Below are 20,036 nucleotides of genomic sequence, written 5' to 3'. Positions count from 1 at the left end.
GCTGCCATGTAGAATGCAAAAGAGGGGATTAAGGGAATGTAGGCAGAATGACAGACCCCCAAAGATGTCCTTGTCCTAATCCTCGGGACCTGTGAACATATGACTTTACAGGGCAAAGGTTCTGCAATGTGAGTAAATATAGGACCTCAAGATGGGGAGCTTATCCTGGATTATCTAAGTGGCCCCATATAATCATAGGACTTTTTTATAAGGAAAAGAGGAGGCGGTAAGACCCATTTATGATTTCTGATCTCCAGAACTGTACAATAATACATTAGAGTTACTTTAAGCCTCCAGATTTGTGGTAATTCTTTACAGCAGCAATAGGAAACTGATAATGGAAAGAAGGCTGGAGAAATAGGGAGGGACGGGAGGATGAAGTTCCCTGGATGCCACGTGAAGGAGTTTGGACTTTATTCTCAGGGCAGTAGGAGCCTTGAAGGGTCATACTTGTGTTTCAGAAAGATTGCTTCAGGCAAAGTAAGGGGGAAGTGGGGGGGTGGGTGGCAGGGCCAGGTCCCCTCATGAACCTGCTAGCGTGGACTCTTCCACACACCGCCCCGGACGGTCCTTTCTCTGGTGATGGTCCTGGTGTTGGCTCAGCAACGACCCTGACTTCTCTATGTCAGAAAATACCGAGTACTCCATACTGAGCTTTCAGCCAGGAAAAGAGAGACTGATGGAAGGGCGCAAGGAGTGAAAGTTCCCAGGGCTGGGGCAGCCTCGGCTCCAAGAGGAGGTTTCCTCACCTTGATTCTCCACGTCCTTCAGGGGGTCCACCCCTGGAGACAGGATGAAAAACATGGGTGTGGCTGGTCCTGATTCCTCAAATGAGGTCGCAAAGTCTGGAGCTCTTCCCACCACGTACTGGCTTCCCAACTTCTCCTCGACAAAATCTCTGCCGGGAAAGAAGTACACACACGTGTATCCCTCATAGGACTGTGACACTTGAGACAGGGAGGCCTACAGACATGGCAGAATGTACTCAAGGTCATGGGCTTGGTAGTGAGTTACAGAGTTGGGGCCAACTTCCGGTTCCCTAGTTGTTAAGTCGATGCTTAGAACTCGTGCTGCTATTGCTGGCCTGCTGGCCTGGATCAGGGCTCGTTCTGAATCCCCATCCGACCACGTCACTGCCAAGTCCTCTGGGAAGCCTGGGTGTCCTGTCCCATCGCCACCATCTGCTGGAAGATGGCCAGGATCAATGCTTTCTGGAAGCTTGCAGACAGCTACATCCTTCATACCGCTTATCCCTGTGGTCCTCCTTCCCTGCTCAAGATTTAAGGCCTTCCGCCTTCCTATGCTCTCATGCTCCTATCTCTGTTTCATCTTATTCCACTTACCAATGTTCATTTCTAAACCTTACAGCTGCAACCACTTATTGGTCATCTGGCCCAACTCTTGGCCTTAACTCTTCCCCAAGGGCACTATTCTCTCTGTCGTCTCTTCTGTTGGGCTCATTTCCTGCCTCTGACCTACCTCAGGACTGAGAGTCGGGATCACTTTCCTCCTCACTGATGACTGCTGTTTCCAAACCATGACTTCTCCATGCCTGGGGGGCTGTGAACACCACCACGTTCCCCTGGCTGCATCACCACGACCCCTGCACGTCGATGTCACCTACTATTCCACCATCACTCTCCTCCTTCCCTGAACACTTGACTCATGGACCATCTCCACCAGCCTGAGTGACATCAACATCCGTGTGGATAATCCTCCAGATTCTTAATCTTCATATCTTCCCCCATTCAGCCACCTGAATTCATGGCCACACCTTCATCCTTGTTATTACTTGAGGACTTTTTCTATACCTGAAACCTTAAATTGAAACATCGCACTCTCTGACTAAAGCCTTCTATCAGCAATTCAACAACTAACCCTAATTCCACCTCTTGTTTTCCTGTATTGGTGTCATGACAAATGTAGGATTTTCAGTATTGTGGTCTCCCTGTTTTCGTTTTTAAAAATCAGCCCCTTACTCAGGCACCTGGGTGGCTCAGTCAGTTAAGCATCTGACTCTTGATTTCGGCTCAGGTCATGATCTCAGCATCAGGCTCCACACTCAGCTTAAGATTCTCTCTCTCCCTCTGCCTCTGCCCCTTACCCCATTTCCGCATGCTCTCTCTCTCTCAAAAAAAAGTTAAGTAAGTAAAATAAAATCATCTCCTTACTCTCTTCACTTCTTTCCTATACAGTGTAGACTCTATGGCCTATAACCTTAAAAAACAAACAAACAACTTCTTGAGGTACAATTGACATACCATAAAACCTATCTATTTTAAGTATACTATTCAATAATTTTTGATAAATTTACTGAATTGTACAGCTTTCACCATAATCCAGTTTTAGAACGCTTTCATCATGCCAATAAGATTGCTCCTGCCTACTCTAACGATTACTCTTCCCACCATCCAGCCCCAGGCCGCTGCTAATCTCCTTTCAGTTTCTATAGACTGCATGACTTATGATGTCCAGTCATTATCTCACCAATACCCTCATCCCCGCCCCCCTTGCCTAACTCATACCCTGACACGCCAGCTTGAACTGAGCCACACTCTGGACCAACTTAACTCTGCATCTACACCTGGGTTGTTGGATGTTGCTGTGGAAAACCATCCGATGGTGAAGACTGATGCCATTACCAACATAGGATCTTAACTAGGGGAACCCTCGGTGCTGCTTGGGAGTTCTTTGGGTTTTGCTGGTCGGCCTTCTCTTCCACTTGTCACAGACTCTATTTCAAACTCCGCATCCTCCTCAAATTCCAACCCTGCCACCTCCTCTGGCACACAGACTCAATTGATGACCTTGCTCCCGACTTCTCAGAGAAAACAGAAGCCATCACACAAGATCCTCCTCAGTTTTCTTCATCCTTCTACTACCTCAGCTACAGCCTCAGCTCTTTCTCTCTCCCTTCTTTGTGGTCAGAGAGATGTTCTTCCTTTTTTTTTTTTATATGAAAAGATATTCATTGTCATTAGTCATTGGGGAAATACCAATCAGAACCACAATGAGATACCACTTCATACCCATTAGGATGGCTATTATCAAAAGAAGAAGAAGGAGGAGGAGGAGGAAAAGAAGAAGGAGAAGAAGGAGGAGGAGGGGAGGGTGGGGAGGGGCAAAGATTTCCTTCCTGCTGTGGATGAACCTTCTGCCTATTCTCTGGGTACCATTATCTCTCACCACATCAGGTGTACCCAGCATCCTCCTCAATGCTGATATCAAAGAGCACTCTTTCTAAATTGTCCACTTAGATATTAAGAAAATACGTGGCAAACACAGAGCCATAGGCCTTGTGGGATTTGGGATGTTGGTACAAAAGCTCCTGTTACTATGAACACATGACCTTTGTGCTCAGCTCTGCTAGTTGGGCCATGCTGAGACTCCCCCATGCCTGCCCTGGGGTTCCCCACTCTCCCGTGTCCCATACCGCATGGCGTAGGTCATCCGGTCCGGCCGCATGGCTCTCATCATGCAGAGGCGCTGCAGGGCTGTCTTGTTCTTCCACTCCTGTGGAAACTTCTCCTTCTCAGGACATTCTGATTCCACAAACTTTTTCCAGCTCTTGGCAGATCCCTCAATATCCCGATCCAGATTATAGAATCCTTCCATTGATGAAAGTGCCTGAGAAATTTTAGAGAATCTTGCTCTGAAATGCAGTTTCTCCAGAAAGCTGTAATTTTCATTGTGTTGGGGGAGGGGTCAAGGAACAAGATAATAGTGTAGATATAATTCTGTCTCATTCATACTCTTGTCTGGAATCTTGGATCTTTCCCCCCAGCTAAACTCAAGGAAGCAGAAGGGTATTGTTTCAAGTCACCATCAGCAAACTGCACCAATAACGTGCAGGATTTAGCAAATAAAGTGTTTGGATTACTAGTAGTAGCCGAGATTGAGCAGCACTTGCCTGCAGGGTATTGCCTGGATGGAGGGACAAGAAAGGATGCCATGAATTTTCTGGTCATGGAGCCCAGACCTTTTAAGTCTCTGACTCCTTCCTTTCAGGACTCACTCCGCTGGCAACTCCTGTCAAGTTCTCTCTCAAGGTGTCCCTAGCATCATTGACTTTGTGTTAATGCCAACACTAAATTTTCCATGAGTTGCCTGTTTCCATAAGAATGAAGCACAAATGCGTAACTTGGTAATCAAATGTCTTCATTTAGTGCTTCCTTCCGATCCATCCAGTGAACCGGGCATCCTGCTTCCCTTCTACTCTGTCCAAGAGTATCTGTGGCCAACCTTGGAGCTGTGCTAGACTCATTACCAACTCAACTCCCCACTTACTCTACTTCCACCATGTGAGAGGTCCTTGTTCTTTCCTCCTCCCAATTCCACTCCTTCCTTTTCTTGTGCTGGTCCTGATTAGTATGTGTTAAGGTCCTATAAGTTGTTAAAGTCCCGTTCATAATCAGCAACCTCTCTCAGGTTCATCCTCTCTAACCTAGAACACAGAACCTTCCCATCCTCCTTGTGTGTGCTACTTGGAACTACCTGTGGAGTTGATATCTTTAGTAAAGGGTCTGACTCAATTTTTAGATGTTTGAATGCGATGGCTTTAAAGTCTTATCCCTCCATCTTCCTTTTCTGCTCCACATCCAGGCAAGCTGGTAAGTGAGCATTGGCACTCCCTCCCCTGGTGTTGGAGGGAAGCTGTGGCATGTAAGCTCCTGCCCATGTACAGGAATACTCACCCTGGCCCCAACCCTAAACTACCAAAAAACTCCAAGGGGGTCTCCTTCCTCGGCTCCCCCAAGCCATTTTCAGACTGCTTGGGAGCTCCTCTGCTCTCCCAGAAAGACTCATTATGTGAGTAATAAACTCTTTAATACTCTCTTGGTATGTGTGTGGCATCATCAGTCTTGGTATCAGAATAAAATTTTGGGTGGGGTTTCTTCTCATTCCATTTCTCCAGAGTGCCCACATAAACTTTAGTCACTTGGGACATTTATCTGCAATCTTTCCATGATTACTCAACTCGGCTTGTATGTTTGGTCTCTCAGTGAGATTAAAAGCTAGACTATGTCCAAACCACCTACCACAATGCCACGAATTTTAAGGATCCCAATACATTCTTGCTATTTGAATTCATTCATTCATACATTCAATTCAACATTTACTGAATGTCTACTACATGCCAGGTACTTGGGAATACAAAGGAAAACAAGAAAGGACACATGCCTTCCAAGGAGCTTGTAGTCCTAAGTTAAGGAGGAAGAGGAGATGAGGGAAGCCTTAGTAGGTATACAGAATTCAGTTGGGCAGAGACAGAGATAAAGAGAAGGGAAGGGCATTTTGTAGGGTGGGGTCAACAAGAGTCAACGTCTGGAAAGGGAAGAGTGTGGGACATGTCAGAAAGCAGGGTGACTGCAGGAGAGGAGTCTTACCAGTGACCGGGGGCAGGTAAAGCTGGAGAAGGACAGAGACCCTTAACCTGGGCTTGCCTCGGCTCGTTTGCCATGCGGATGAACCCATGTCCTGTCTTTATGTGCCCTTTCACATGGGCTCTGTGGTCCCCCAACTTCACCCTGGCCACTTAGCAGGGGATGGGCATAACTCGTACTGAGAAGCAGGGTGGGGAGCGGTGTGAAGGATGGAGAAGGGAGCACCAGGAGTGGAAGGTTCTGGTCTCAGGCCCCCTCTGAGGAGCCTCTTGTGACTCAGAGATTGTTTTTAAACCTTTGTGGGCTTTGATTTTCTCATTTGGAAGATAAGGCCAAGTCATCCTTGTCTGCGTAGCTCATATTCTAATGCAGATACAAGCGTGCTGAAGCCCTCCCTGGTGCTTTCTTGGGGTGCCTACCGTTACTGAATCACAGTTGCTGGTGTACTTGTCTGCCACTTCCCACAAGACGGTGAGTTCCCTGTGGGCAAGAACTTTCTTAGGCGGCTTTGTATGCCTTGGCCTTGCAGGCTGCTTGGCACTTAGAAAGTGCTCAATTAATAAAGTCGGACATCTGTGTGGACAGCAGGAGGGCTCTTGACAGGCTGAGAAAAGCTGCTGCTGCTGTAACCACTTCTCTCTGGGCTGAGGAACTGGCTCCCATCTTCCTCCCAGCCTACATCACCATTAACCCTTCTGAGCGCCCATTACCCCCTCCGGCGACACCACAAAACGGAGCAAATGACGCTCTGATCAGTGTCCCCAGCTGCTGCGACTGGGTCTGGGACGGACTTTCTTGAAGCTCTGGGTTGAACACAATGGCCCCATTTAATCTCCCAAATGAGGGAAAGGGATTTCTAGCCTTCTAATAAGCTAAATGGAAATGACTAATTAACCTAATTGCATTGGACTGTGTAGCAAAACACAACTGTGCTCAATTGGCATCCGGAGGGGTTGGGGAGAGGCTGACAGGGATGTGCATCACAGATGAGATTTTTATAATGAAGAAACAGAACATGCCCATTACCTTCAAGTTCAGCATTCGGCGAGACTTAAGTTAAAAAAATCCTTACAGAGGGTAAACAATAAAAGCAGTGTTTTATCACCCAGATTTCACTCATTACCTGCTTCCTAGTTCTTTTGGAGGGCAACAAGGCAATCGACCTTCCTCACAGATAGAATTAAAAGACATTTTTTTTATCATGTCTTATTCAATCATATTTGTTTCTTCAGGCTGAAATCCAACCGAACACTTAAAAGGAGCATTTATCAAAGGCTTCAGGGATGTACACAACACACTGCGTTCTGTTTCATCTGCTCACATCTGGCCCTGTGCTTGAGTTGGACAGGTCTGGACTCTGCCGCTCCCCGTAACACGATTCACAGAAAGAGAGAAAACTTCACGCATTTCTAAAAGAGCCTAGCCCACAAAACCAAACAAAAAAGCAAAGTAAAGCAAAGCAAAGCAAACAATCCGTCTTGTGAAAAGAGAGATGGAACCAGGTGGCACAGAGGCTTCGGAGTGGAGTAACGTAAAATGAAAATAGTAGGGAGTGGCTTTGAATCCTTTATTCTTTCTGACTTTTGCTGCAGAGGGTTTTGTGGGATAATATAGACAAAGGCAACTGGACTTGATCCAAACTCACAATTCCTCAACGCTTTTCCTTCAGTGGGCAAATGCCATCAGGCATGACCCACATCAATCAGCGTACGTACACACCACAGCGGGGTGATGAATAATCGTAAATCTTAGGCGTGAACTGTGTTCCCCAAAAAGGCATGTTGGAGAAGTAACTTCCCAGACTTGTGGATGTGACCTTATATTTGGAGACAGGGTCTTTGCAGGTGCAGTCAAGGTAAGATGAGGTCACTAGGGTGGGCCCTAAGCCATTATGACTGGTGTTCTTATAAGGAGGGAAGATGCGAAGAGACACAGAGGGAAGATGGCCACGTGAAGACCATGGGGATGGGCTGAGTCTGCCACAAACCGAGGAGCACCTGGAGCCACCAGAAGCTGGAAGATGCAATGGAGGAACGTCTCCCAAGAGGCTCTGGAGGGAGCATGACTCTGCAGACACCTTAATTTCAGACTTCTAGACTCCAGAACTGCGAGAGCACCCAGCTTGGGGTGCTTTGTTACGGCAGCTCAAGGAAACTAGCTACTGCAATCAGTTCACGTTTACTGACCATTCACTGTCTGTTCGACTGAACCCTGTGAGGTGGGTATGATGACGGCCATTTTGCTGATGAGGAATGAAAAGTTCAGAGGAATAAGATAATATGCCAGAGGCCACAGACACTCAAACTTGAACTTGAACCCAGGAATGTCTGACTCCAGAGCCTGTGTTAACCAGTCCATCATTGCAGCAGTTCTGCAAAGGGGCTCATTCAGAACTGATTTCCAGAATTTATCTTCCATAAGGGCATCAGACTAGGAGGCACTATTCTCAACTCTAGGTCTACACTGTCCAACAAGGATGTCAATGAGCAGGTGAAATTGGCTCATGTGACTGAGGAACTGTGTTTTTAATCCACTTAATTGTAATTATTTTAAAATTTAGGTTTAGAAACTGGAACTTGCTTTCATAGTTGGAAAACTTTTAAGTATGTTTGGAATAACTGAGGTATAGGAATCAATGATTTTAAATCTAAATTTTAGGAAATCTAAATACTTTATCAAGTATTTTTTTAAAGAATTTTATTTAAGTAATCTCTACACCCAATGTGGGGCTCAAACTCACAATCCTAAGATCAAGAGTCACATGCTCCACTGACTGAGGCAGCCCAGGCGCCCCTTAAATATTTCCAATGAAAATTTAACATCTGAACTGAAATGAGCTATTAGTATAAAAAATACACACCAGAATTCAAATACAAAAATATAAAATATTTCATTAATAATTTTTATAACAATTGCATATGAAATGGTAATTTGGCTACACTAGGTTAAAGAAAATACATTATTAAAATTAATTTATTTCCTTTTATATTTTTCAACGTGGCTACTAGAAAATTTTATTTTTTTAAAAGATTTTATTTATTTATTTGCCAGAGAGAGAGAGAGCGAGCACAAGCAGGGGGAGTGGCAGGCAGAGGGAGAAGCAGACTCCCCGCTTAGCAAGGAGCCTGATGCAAGACTCAATCCCAGGACCTGCAATCATGATCTGAGCCGAAGGTAAACGCTTAACTGACTGAGCCACCCAGGTGTCCCGAAAATTTTAAATTACATATGTGACATGCATTATATTTCTTTCAGACAGTGCTACTCTAGAGTATGTCAATTCATTCATATCTTATGTAGCCTAGGAAAGTTGATGGTTTTCTACACATATCTTCACAAATCTCTGCATTTATTATGATTTTCTTAGGCATTTTAGAAGTTGTGAATGGGGTTCTTCCTTATTTCTTTTCCAATGTAGTGTTCCTCTTCTTATTTGCCAGATGGAGCCCAGGATGACAAATGCAGTTAATAGATGAAAATCAAATCACACCTTTATTATTTTGGCCAGGAATCAGCAAATTACAGCTTGCAGACCCAATCTGGCCCACCACCTGTGTTTGTAAATAAAGTTTTATTGGAACTCAGCCATTTCCATTTGCTTCCGTATTGTGTGTGACTTTGGCAGAGCTGAGTAGTTGTGACAGAGTCTGGCCCTCAAAGCATAAATATTTACTATGTGACCCTGTACAGAAAGTTTAATGGATCTTGATTTAGATACAGCCCTGATTTAGCTACAGACGATGAAAAGAATAGCTGCAGACTCTGACAAAGAAGTTAGAAAAATATTTTGGGCAATGGCGGCATGACTGGAATTAGCCTTGAATTTCCTAAGATGGTCCCTTTGAAGAGGAGAGCATGCGTATAAATATTAAGTTCTGGGCTTCCGTTATAAAGTAAATCAACTTGGATGGTTCTCAAGGGAATTATGCTCCGCGAACAAGCCAGTCCGCAAAGGTTCCATACTGTAGGATTCCATTTACGTAACATCCTTGGGAGGATAAAATCATACAAATGAAGAATCGATTCGTGGTTGTCAGGCATTAGGGGAGGGGGCAGGTTGTTCTGGTTAAAAAGGGCAACATGAGGGATCCCTATAGTGATGGAATTTTCTGTATCTTGACCAGGGTGGTGGTTACATGAATCTTCACATATGAAAAACTAAACACACATACAGACACACAGGTGCATAAAAACTAGTGAAATCACAGTAAGATTAGTGGATTGTATCAATGGAAGTTTCTTGGATGTGATGTTGCATGACAGGAATGCAAGATGTTATCACTAAGGGATACAGGGTACCAAGGATATTTCTCTTGTTTCTTATAATTGCATGTGAATTTATATTATCTCAAAAATTTAAACAAATCAATAAAAAAATATAAAGAGAAAGAGAACCAATCCTATTACTTTAGACTCCTTCTTCTTTGTTCTATGAACGGTGTAGAAGATGGAACAAACATGGAAGATCACAAACAGGGTTCATTCTGTGTAGATGCCAGAGCTCCCAGAGCATCAGCATCTGCTGTGTGTACTCATTCAGGTGTGGACCTAACAGCTGCCCACGTGGACAGCAGGCCAGGCCTCTGCGGTGGGTGGTCACTTCGTTAACGTTACTGCCCGGCATCATGTCACCCCCTGTGCATGCATGCATGGTCCCTACACAAAGGAGCTTATAGTTTGTGATCTTTTCATAGAATAACGTCCGTAGAATCCCAACTAAACTAAACTGCACAACATGGGGGCACCTGGGTGGCTCAGTCGTTAAGCGTCTGCCTTCGGCTCAGGTCATGATCCCGGGGTCCTGGGACGGAGCCCCGCATCGGGCTCCCCGCTCCGTGGGGTATCTGCTTTTCCCTCTGCCTCTAACCCCGCCCCCGCTGGGTGCATGCGCATACATGTACGTTCTTAGGCGGCTTTGTATGCGCAAATAAATAAAATCTTAAAAAAATAAGCTGCACAACATGGCAAGAAAATGGGCTTTGCATTAAAGGGGAACAGATACCACCTACCTCCTGGGTGAACGTGAGAAGAAAATGCATTTCGAAGGTGCTCAATAAATGTGAGCTATTAGGAACCACAGAATCCCAGGCTGGAACGCATCCCCTGCTTTGAGGCTGAGTTGGGACTCACACTGACATGCCTGAACAGAGCTTGGCATCTGTCTGCTTCCTGGAAGCCCTGCTGCAGCACGCCCGCGCTGGCCCCAGGGCCTCACGGAGGGGTCCACGTGCCAGCCCTAAGCGCAGGCAGGCGCAAGGCCGGGAAGCTTGCATGATCTTACCGCTTCCCCACATCCTGGAGGCAGAGCCCTTAACTTGCATGTACCTGCTCCTCTACAGAGCCTTCCCAGCAGGCCCGGGAACCGTGAGCTCTGCTGTGGGGGGCCAGGTAAAGGCATGCACCTATGTTTAACACAGCTCCGTGCGAGAACCCCCAAAGGCAGCCCTGCTGACTTCATGGGGAAAAACTCCAAGAGATGAGAACCTGACTTATTCCTGGGGGCCTTTTCTACTGACCTTGATGCCGCCCCAGGCCTGATGGGAGAGGAAGCCCACGGGACTGGTGACGCCCGCCTGTCCTGGAGATCGAAGCAGGAAATCCAGCTCTGCCGCATCAACTTCCCCGTTCATGAGGAGAATCTGCAATGTAGAAGGATGGTACCACATTTCTTTAGGGGGTGGGAGTCACAGGGTTCTGGAGATCTTGGGGTTGGCACTCAGGGTAATTATTGCTGCTTTGAACCCCCTAGAGCTTGCCACCAGTTTTGGTTGTTGAAAGAGGGTGGAGTGGAAGAAATTGGGTATCTGTGCAAATCACTCCTGGGTGCGTGTGTATTCGCCCCAAATAACCAACCCTAAACCTGGGTTAGCAAGCATTTTGTGTATCAGTCCTAAATGCCATGGAGTACATCCCCGCAATAGAATTAAGAAGATGACACATACAAATGACATGATTTGAGGAGAACGTCGAAGTCACATGTGGATATACGCAAAACAGAAATGCATAAATGAATCAATAATGCGAAAGTTTCCAGAATAGGGGAGTGGCCAGCAAGCAGGGGTGAGGAGATTAATTTGATTAAACCTTCTATATGTGGTTTTGAATTGGGTGTTGGAGAAGCTAAGAGGTGGGACTATCTAGGCAGGGAGGGAAGGTGCTCTGGGAAGGGGCTGAGGAATGGGCAGAGGCTAGGAGGGGGAGTTGGTGAGGAATGTGCAGGGGAAGGTAGAGCAAGCTCTAGAGCTAATGATTCACACCGAGAGGTGCTTGGGGAATTGTCCATCCCCCTTTAAATGGTGTTCTGTGCTCAGAACAGATGGGAATGCTCACTAAGAAATAATAATTTGGCAAGTTTGAGGAAAAGTCTCTAAGGGGGGATAAAGGTCTGGTAAAGTGAGGTTAAAATATTTATGAGGAGAGAAGAGCGAAATCTAGGGTTGGAAGCTCCTTGGGGCCTGGGGGCAATGAGTGTCAGGAGGGAAGATGCTGGGGTTCAAGTTTTTTTTTTTTTAATTTTATTTATTTATTTGAGAGAGAGAGAATGAGAGAGAGCACATGAGAGGGGGGAGGGCAGAGGGAGAAGCAGACTCCCTGCCGAGCAGGGAGCCCGATGCGGGACTCGATCCCGGGACTCCAGGATCACGTCCTGAGCCGAAGGCAGTCGCTTAACCAACTGAGCCACCCAGGCGCCCCCAAGTTTTTTTTTTTAAGTAGGCTCCACGCCCAGCATGGAGACCAACGTGGGGCTCGAACTCACAACCCTGAGATCAACACCTGAGCTGAGATCAAGAATCGGATGCTTAACTGACTGAGCCGCCCAGGTGCCCCCAATTAAAATTTTTTAAAAAGTAATCTCTGTGCCCAACGTGGGCTCAAACTCACAACCCCAAGATCAAGAGTGGCAGGCTCCGCTGACTGAGCCGGCCAGGTGCTCCAAGTTCTTTTTATGATGGCCACACTCATCTGGGCTGGAGAGGGAAGACAGAGGGTAAGGGGGACAAGCCACACTACCACTCCCCCATGCATTCAGGCTTTGGAACATGCAAAGAGAGTCAGCCCAGAAGTGATCACAGACTGTCTGGTGTCGAGAATTGAAAGAGGCCTTCAAGATAATCTAGTGTGTGCTCCCAATTAACTTATGGAAAAAATTCCCAATCCTAAATGATTAGAGGGATAAATGCAAGAAAATAAGTTTTCTTGGCTTTTTGAAGTTGAGAATAAGTGGAAGACAAGGTTTTTCTCATTAACACTGGAAGTTCCCGATGCGCCCAAACCCTTGAGAATCAGAGTTCTTAAGGGCCTCTTCAAGGCCAAGGCTGCTGTGGCTATGGAAAGACATTTGTAATTTCTTATTCCATGGGAAGTTTGGGACATTAAACCCGCATCTCTCAAGGTAAATAAATAATGAGGATGCTGTAAATTTCTTACAGCATCTCAAAAAGTATCTAGTTATTTGTATGGCCATTGAGTTCCATTGTTTATGCCACTTTGGCACAAACTGGTAGGCTGCTGGAGGGCTATGTTGGGGAGGAGCTTAGGTAATCCAAGGAAAACAAGAAGTACAACAGTTGATCAACCATGGCTGCCATGAGTGGGACAACGGTGAGGCAGGACGCATGCGCCATGTTGGACCTTCTTGTCCGGTGCCTCTGCTTAGAGTCAAACTGTCTTCACATTCTATGGGAAGCGTTGTGAAAAGAAGAAACTTTCTTTACACCTGCTGGTTGGGCACTGGAAAATGACCTCCTTTCTAGAAACTTCTGCAACCCACTTTTACCTGAAAGGTAAGCTGGGCAAGATAGGTCAGCTTGTCACACTCGAAGAGCCCACGGGTGGTGTACTGGTACACAGAGAAGGTGATGCTGTCTATCAGATTGGTCACATGCTCCTTGAGGCTCTCATCTGGGGCAGCCTTCTCCACAGCCTTCTGGAAGACGATGCTGAATGCCTGGGGGCAGGAGGTTGGACACTGGTAATTGGCACAGCTCTCTTTGTATATAGCTAGTAGACTTAACCTGTGAAGAACACTGTAATTTGCCAGCCACAGAAATGCTTTCCCAGCATATCCTGCCAAGAAGGGACGGCGGCAACAAGACAACATGCTATTAGCTCTTTTCTTAGTTTGCTTATATGAATTATTTACGTTGCCATGAAGTGGGCAAAGCTTTGAGGCATACAGACAAGAGCCTACAGTTTTGACCAGTGAAAAGTAACTATCCAGTAGCCCACATCATTAAATTAGATCCAGTAAGTTTTGTTGGGTAACTACCCCCCAAAAACACAGCCAACAATAACCAGTTGGGATTAATGATCCTAGCCAGTAAATTCCAGATTTCTTGATGGTAGAACCAAAATGTGTTGGGCAAATTTGTTGTCTTAAAGGGCCCCTTGTAAACATCCTAGGCACTCAGAATATTTTTAAATAATTATTTTTCCATTTGGGAATGATCAGAATCTCATGTGTTGTTTTTCTTCCTATGAACTGTGCATTCATTTGGAGAGTCCACTTACACATTCCTTATTTCCTGATAGACCCCTCCCTCAATCAGGGAGCAGGGAGCATAGCCTGCTTCGGCTACACCTTCTGAACACGAAGGCTTTTGTATGAAATACCAATTTACATGAGTCAATTTTTCATTATTTTAAAGTATACAGCATTTATAAAAGTAAATATTAGTAACGCTACATTTTGAATGTGATATTTATACAGCACATCATTAAAGAAAATTGAAATCAAGCTATCATTGGGCCTTTTCAATTCATGGCTAAGCAGATTTCCGGTCTTTTCTCTATTTTCCTTTCGTGGCTTCCAAAAGAAAATAAAAAAATTCTCAGGTCTTTCTAACCCCAGGCATTTGAACCTCAATGGAAACGACATAAGCTCTGTGTCTCGATATTTCCTCGTTTGGAAAGTGGGGGGCGGGGAATATGAATTCCTCTATTTCATAGTACCATGGTATTTCTTGTTACTGAAACCCTTGCAGCCTTCCTTCTTCATTCAGTGTTGAGGACTGCAGCAACATCTTCTGACCACCCTCAACCCAATCCCCTGGGATGTTTCCCTGTACCTGGAAGGCTGGGGATTGGAAGAACAGCTTGGTAGAAGCAGATCTTCCCTGCAGTTCCACACAGAGCAATTTGAGAAACTTCCCCTTGCAGAGTAGGTCTGTAGAGACCGCGTGGGTAGCTTTCCCCCCCAGTGGTTAGTGTGGTATTTTTTTTCCCTGAAACTCTCTTTCTTGAAATGACAGCAATCGGTAAATAATTTCTAGTTACTAAGCTTAAACAAAGTGATTCGCAAGTCAGGAAAAGATCGAAAGAACATTTAAGGACCTAAGTACACTCAGCATTTTCTTTACCCTCCACTAACTCTGGGTCACTTTTCCTTTTCGTCCTAAAAAGGACCCCTTGTCCTGCTCTCACTTCCAGTGTCTGCAGAGCCCAGCGCTGGGCTGACTTCCATTTGCATGACCCCTCTTGGAGGTCGTCTGCTGCACACACAGTCCTATGGCTGGCTCTAGCCACCTCGTTGCCCTTCCAGGGCCCTTGTCCATTGCCTTGTGCCTAAGATGTGTTTCATCTTGTCCTTTATCAGATTGTGGGCACACTAAGGTCAGGTCTCAGCAACTTTCTTCTCTTCCCTAGAATCCAGCCCAGCTCTTCCCGTATGGAAGTCACTGGAAAGATCTGTTAATGAATGACTGTGCCCACTAGTGCCCTGAAGAGCTTAGGCAGAGCATGAGAGATGCTCCAGACCAGGGATCTCAAACTCAAATGCCTCCAGGGGCTGGGTGTGTAAGACCAAATTGGGAGGGGGGAGAACACGGCCACAGGGAGGCATGAGCCCATCTGGGAGCAGCCATCCCTTAGCTCTGGCAAATACGTGCCCTGCGTGGAGCGTAAGCTCAGTGTTGCCAAATCTTACAGACTTTCATGGGAAGCCAGAAATTTGGGTTTGTATGAAATCTCCTCACTTTTAAATCTTCACACCCAAGGAAGGTATATGAAAAGCCCTCTGAAAATAGGTCAACAGGCCTTCAGCTCTGTGCTCTTTGCTTCTGTGTGATTCTTCCCTTCCCTGTCCCTTTGAGAAACCTCATTCCTCCAGCTGGGTCCCTCCATATAAGGTGCATGACAGAGGGAGCCGGGCCTTCCATCAGTCCACAGGGAACCTCAGAAAGGTGCTGTCCTTCTCAAGACACTCTGAGCACCTGGCAAGTGAAGTCTCATTAACCCCTCTCTTTGCCTTGGGCTGAGTTTTGAAGAAAAATGACAGTCACGTAGGTTCCATCTTAACCATGTTATGAACTTCCAAGCTTGTTCACGACTGGCTTTTGAAGAGTTTTTGCTTGTATAAAAGCTAATAGACACATCTGAATATATTCCTGCTCAAAACAATTTAGAGGACTGGGATGTGCGGCCCCTGCTCTCAGAATGCCTCTCTTTTCTCTGGAACGACAACTATTGAGTCCAACCTCAGACCAAAGCCAAGACCATGGAGACTCCTGTGGCTGGTTTTTCTTCAAATCACACAAGGCTTCGAAGTGTACTGTTGTTTTGGTGCCTCTGAAGACACTTCATCTCCTTATCATTAAGCATTTAAATCTGCTTTCAGTGACCAAGCTGGTCGGCGATTCTTAATAACCGTACGGGGCCCCAAAATGCCCTCCTCCCCCAAATAGCACTTCCAATGATGAAGCAAGCCTCTATTGGGATGCTCTTGCTGCAAAACAACTTACAACATCTTTGGGAACACATATTTTCATGGGTTTCATTTAATTTCTTTTCAACTACTCTCAGAACTAGGGAGCGATCTTGCAGTTATGAGGCTTACCATGCTAACTTTCATAATGTCTTAAAATATTTCATAATTCTTTCATCTGTTGCTTTGACCTGAATACAAGGTTAAGTATTAGATTTCTTTTAAAAACATAAAATATTATTATTAATTTTTTAGAGGGGTGGGAGGGGCAGAGGGAGAGAGAGAGAATCTTAAGCAGGTTCCATACCCAGAGTGGAGACCCTTGTGGGGCTTGATCTCATGACCCTGAGATTATGACCTGAGCTGAAAATCAAGAGTCAGACGCTTAACTGGTTGAGCCACCCAGGTGCCCCAAACCATAAAATATTATAAACACATTTCATGTAATCTGCAGAGACTCTGAGTTGAGGGAAGGGGACATGGAAATGGTTAAATGCCACCTGCAATTTAATGAGCTCCGGGTCCTGGAGACATTCTGATTTCTCACCTGCTCACCTCCATCCCCACACCTTGGCCCCCATATGGAAGTTTACCTTCCCAGAGTGAGCTGTGTGCTCTGAGTGTGTGTATGAGGGTGTAAGTGTGTGTGTCTATCCTCTGTTAAGTCAAACAAGGAGGTTGTTCAGAAATACCCCACTACCCCTGTTGCTACACCCTAGGGGAGAAAGATATACTTTTAGCGACTTGCTTAAAATTTATAGGGCTTTATTTTTTCATTAGTAAGTTAAGTTCAGTCAGCACTTACAATTTGCTAACGTCTTTGGTTTAGAAATATTTCAGCAACCATAAAGCCGTAGCTTTGAGGATATTAGGGTAATAAGACAAGTCACTTAAGGATGGGCTGTGATTATAGCCTGCTTTGGTCTTTAACTGGTATGAATGACATGCACATTTGATTGTCCCTCTATCATATTTTAAGATCTTTGGGGGCAGGGGTCACTTCTGATATTTCTTGGTCCTCCTCCCCACCATCAGTAAGCTCAGCACCCACCATGTCATCTGTGCTCACTGAGTGAGTCGGGCATCTTCCATTCCAGCCGAAGTAACCCGTGAGTCCTGAATGACCCAGTTAAAGAGATGAAGATTGTAATGTTGGTCTGAAGGCACTGTAGCTGTCTTCCTGGACTTGTTCTGGAAGACCTGCCTTAGCTAATGAAGCCCACAGATAAGCTCTCACAGAGAGTTGTGGTGGCTATATTACGATGATTATGCAAAAAACTGCAGGTGTCCGGGGCGCCTGGGTGGCTCAGTCGTTAGGCGTCTGCCTTCGGCTCAGGTCATGATCCCAGGGTCCTGGGATCGAGCCCCGCATCGGGCTCCCTGCTTGGCAGGAAGCCTGCTTCTCCCTCTCCCACTCCCCCTGCTTGTGTTCCCTCTCTCGCTGTGTCTCTCTCTGTCAAACAAAACAAAACAAAACAAAACAAAACAAAACAAAAAACACAAAAAACAAAAACTGCAGGTGTAAGTCACCTTGAGAGAAAACTGGTACATCGGGTGCATCTTGCTGAGGTCATTCATGATGAAGTAGAGCAGAGAGGCTCGGGCAGCTGCTGGCCGGTAGTGCTCCCGGGCCTCATTGATTTTCATTTCCATCACCTTGGCCTCTTGGACCTGTTAAGGAGGGAAACAGGGGTTCTTTGTTCCAACCAACCCATCAGCCTGGCCTCTCCGTGTCAATACACGTGTCTATGTGTGGGGGGCGGGATGGGTCTGGGTGGGGATGGCAGCCAGAAGGCTGGGAAGCTGCCATGTTAATTAATTAATTAACTAATTAATTAATTTTTTGGAGAAAGAGAGCACACATGTGCTTGTGCATACTCACATTGGGGAAGGGGCAGAGGGAGAGAGAGAATCTTAAGCAGGCTCCACACCCAGTGCGGAGCCTGACGCGGGGCTCAGTCTCATGACCCTGGGATCATGACCTGAGCCGAAATCGAGAGTTGGACACTTAACTGACTGAGCCACCCAAGTGCTCCATGCCGTGGTATTTTTTTTTTTTTTAAAGATTTTATTTATTTATTTGACAGAGAGAGACACAGTGAGAGAGGGAACACAAGCAGGGGGAGTAGAAGAGGGAGAAGCAGGTTTCCTGCAGAGCAGGGAGCCTGATGCGGGGCTCGATCCCAGGACCCTGGGACCATGACCTGAGCCGAAGGCAGACGCTTAATGACTGAGCCACCCAGGCGCCCCATGCCGTGGTTTTTTTTTAATAGTGCTTGAGTGAGAAAGGAGGCGACATACTCCATCTTTCATGAGGGTGAGAGTGCTAGCTCTTCCAGCCGGGAAGTGTGGGCCATGCAAGCTTCTGAGCTCCATTTCAAATGAGAAAGATTTCATGGAAAAAATATATATAACTTGAAAATAAATAAACTTATGTATGTATGTATATATATATTTACATATATATTACTTGAAAATAAACCAGAATTCCAGGCAGTGAAAATCCAGTGAAGAGAGGAAGAAAAGATGGCGGAGGACTAGGGGACCCTATTTCAACTGGTCTCCGAAATTGAGCTGGATATCTACCAGACCACTCTGAGCACCCATGAAAACAGCCTGAGATGTAAGAAGATCTGGATCTCTACAAACAGAATATCGCAGGCGGTTGGTTTCGAGGTACGAAGTGGGTAGCCGTAATTCTGCAGGCAGATACCGGAGGATAAACGGCAGCGGGAGGGTGCCTGGCCCTGGGGATCCTACACCGCCGGTGAGCGACAGCCTCATGCGCTGGGGACCGGGCACAGACTCGCAGACCGGAAGTGGTGGGGAAAGGACTTTAGGGCAGCCCCGGGGTGGAAACCCGGAGTGGCAGGGTCGCATGTGCCAACTGGGAGTGGCTGGCAGTTTTAGAAGCACAAAGGGCAGAGACCTGCTCCGACCTGGAGGCAGGACTGGGGGCGCTGCAGAGGGGCACACAACCCAGGACGCTGCAGTTTATAGCAGCACGGACAGAAACGGAGATGGTGTGGCCTGGAGAGCTCACTGAAGAACAGACTGCGGTCTCTCTGCTCTGAGGCAGAGTGTTGGAAATGGTCTCTTCTGCTCTGACTCTCGGAAGAGACACGGAAAGCCACCAGGGAAAGCCGTCAGAGAACAAAAGCCCCAAAAAACTGATTCCCACTGAACCCATCCCCCGCCAGAGGGGGGGCAGGGCAACTCCACCCAGAGAGGGTTGCCTGAGTAACAGTGCGGCAGGCCCCTCCCCCAGAAGACAGTCTGGGAAAACAAGAGGCCAGCAACCCTAAGGTCCCAAGAAAACAGGTGCATCTTGCTTGGGTTCTGGTCAATAATTTGGACTCTATACATTCCCTCAAACACCCATCAACAGAATGACTAGGAGGAGGAACCCCCCAAAATAGAAAAGACTCAGAGATCATGACTTATGCCGCAGACTTACAAATGGATGCAGATATAACCAAGATGTCGGAGATGGAATTCAGGCTAGCAATTGTGAAGACAGTAGCTAGAATGGAGAAATCAATTAATGGCAACATAGAGTCTCTAAGGGCAGAAATGAAAGCTGAATTGGCAGAACTTAAAAATGCTATCAATGAGATCCAATCCAATCTAGATAATCTAACAGCTAGGGTAAGTGAGGCAGAAGAATGAATAAGCGACCTGGAAGACAATTTAATAGATAAAAAGGAAAAAGAGGAGGCCAGGGAAAAACAACTCAGAATCCATGAAAATAGAATCAGAGAAATAAGTGACACCATGAAGCATTCCAATGTCAGAATAATTGGAATTCCGGAAGGAGTGGAGAGAGAGGACTAGAAGATGTATTTGAGCAAATCGTAGCTGAGAACTTCCCTAATCTGGGGAATGAAACAAACATTCGCATCCTAGAGGCAGAGAGGACCCCTCCCAAGATCAAGGAAAACAGGCCAACA

At 46.1% G+C, this 20,036-nt stretch overlaps 1 protein-coding gene across 1 annotated transcript in view; it reads right to left on the bottom strand.

The window, feature by feature from the left end:
• The window catches only part of DNAH9 (dynein axonemal heavy chain 9), a 339,619-nt gene that overhangs the window by 57,273 nt on the left and 262,310 nt on the right, over positions 1 to 20,036 (bottom strand). The window contains exons 57-61 of the mRNA XM_034989621.1: positions 17,617 to 17,757; positions 13,162 to 13,332; positions 10,901 to 11,023; positions 3,434 to 3,627; positions 750 to 898 (exon numbers count right to left, since the gene is read on the bottom strand). Of these exons, the coding sequence (XP_034845512.1) occupies positions 750 to 898; positions 3,434 to 3,627; positions 10,901 to 11,023; positions 13,162 to 13,332; positions 17,617 to 17,757 (778 nt within the window). The remainder of the gene's footprint in view (positions 1 to 749; positions 899 to 3,433; positions 3,628 to 10,900; positions 11,024 to 13,161; positions 13,333 to 17,616; positions 17,758 to 20,036) is intronic.

Source organism: Mirounga leonina, unplaced genomic scaffold, assembly GCF_011800145.1.
Source record: "Mirounga leonina isolate KUSES-001 unplaced genomic scaffold, KU_Mleo_1.0 Mir_488, whole genome shotgun sequence".
NCBI classification, from domain to species: Eukaryota; Metazoa; Chordata; class Mammalia; order Carnivora; family Phocidae; genus Mirounga; species Mirounga leonina.
The sequence above is the reverse complement of the archived record's forward strand: the minus strand, read 5'-3'. Positions and strand labels throughout refer to the sequence as shown.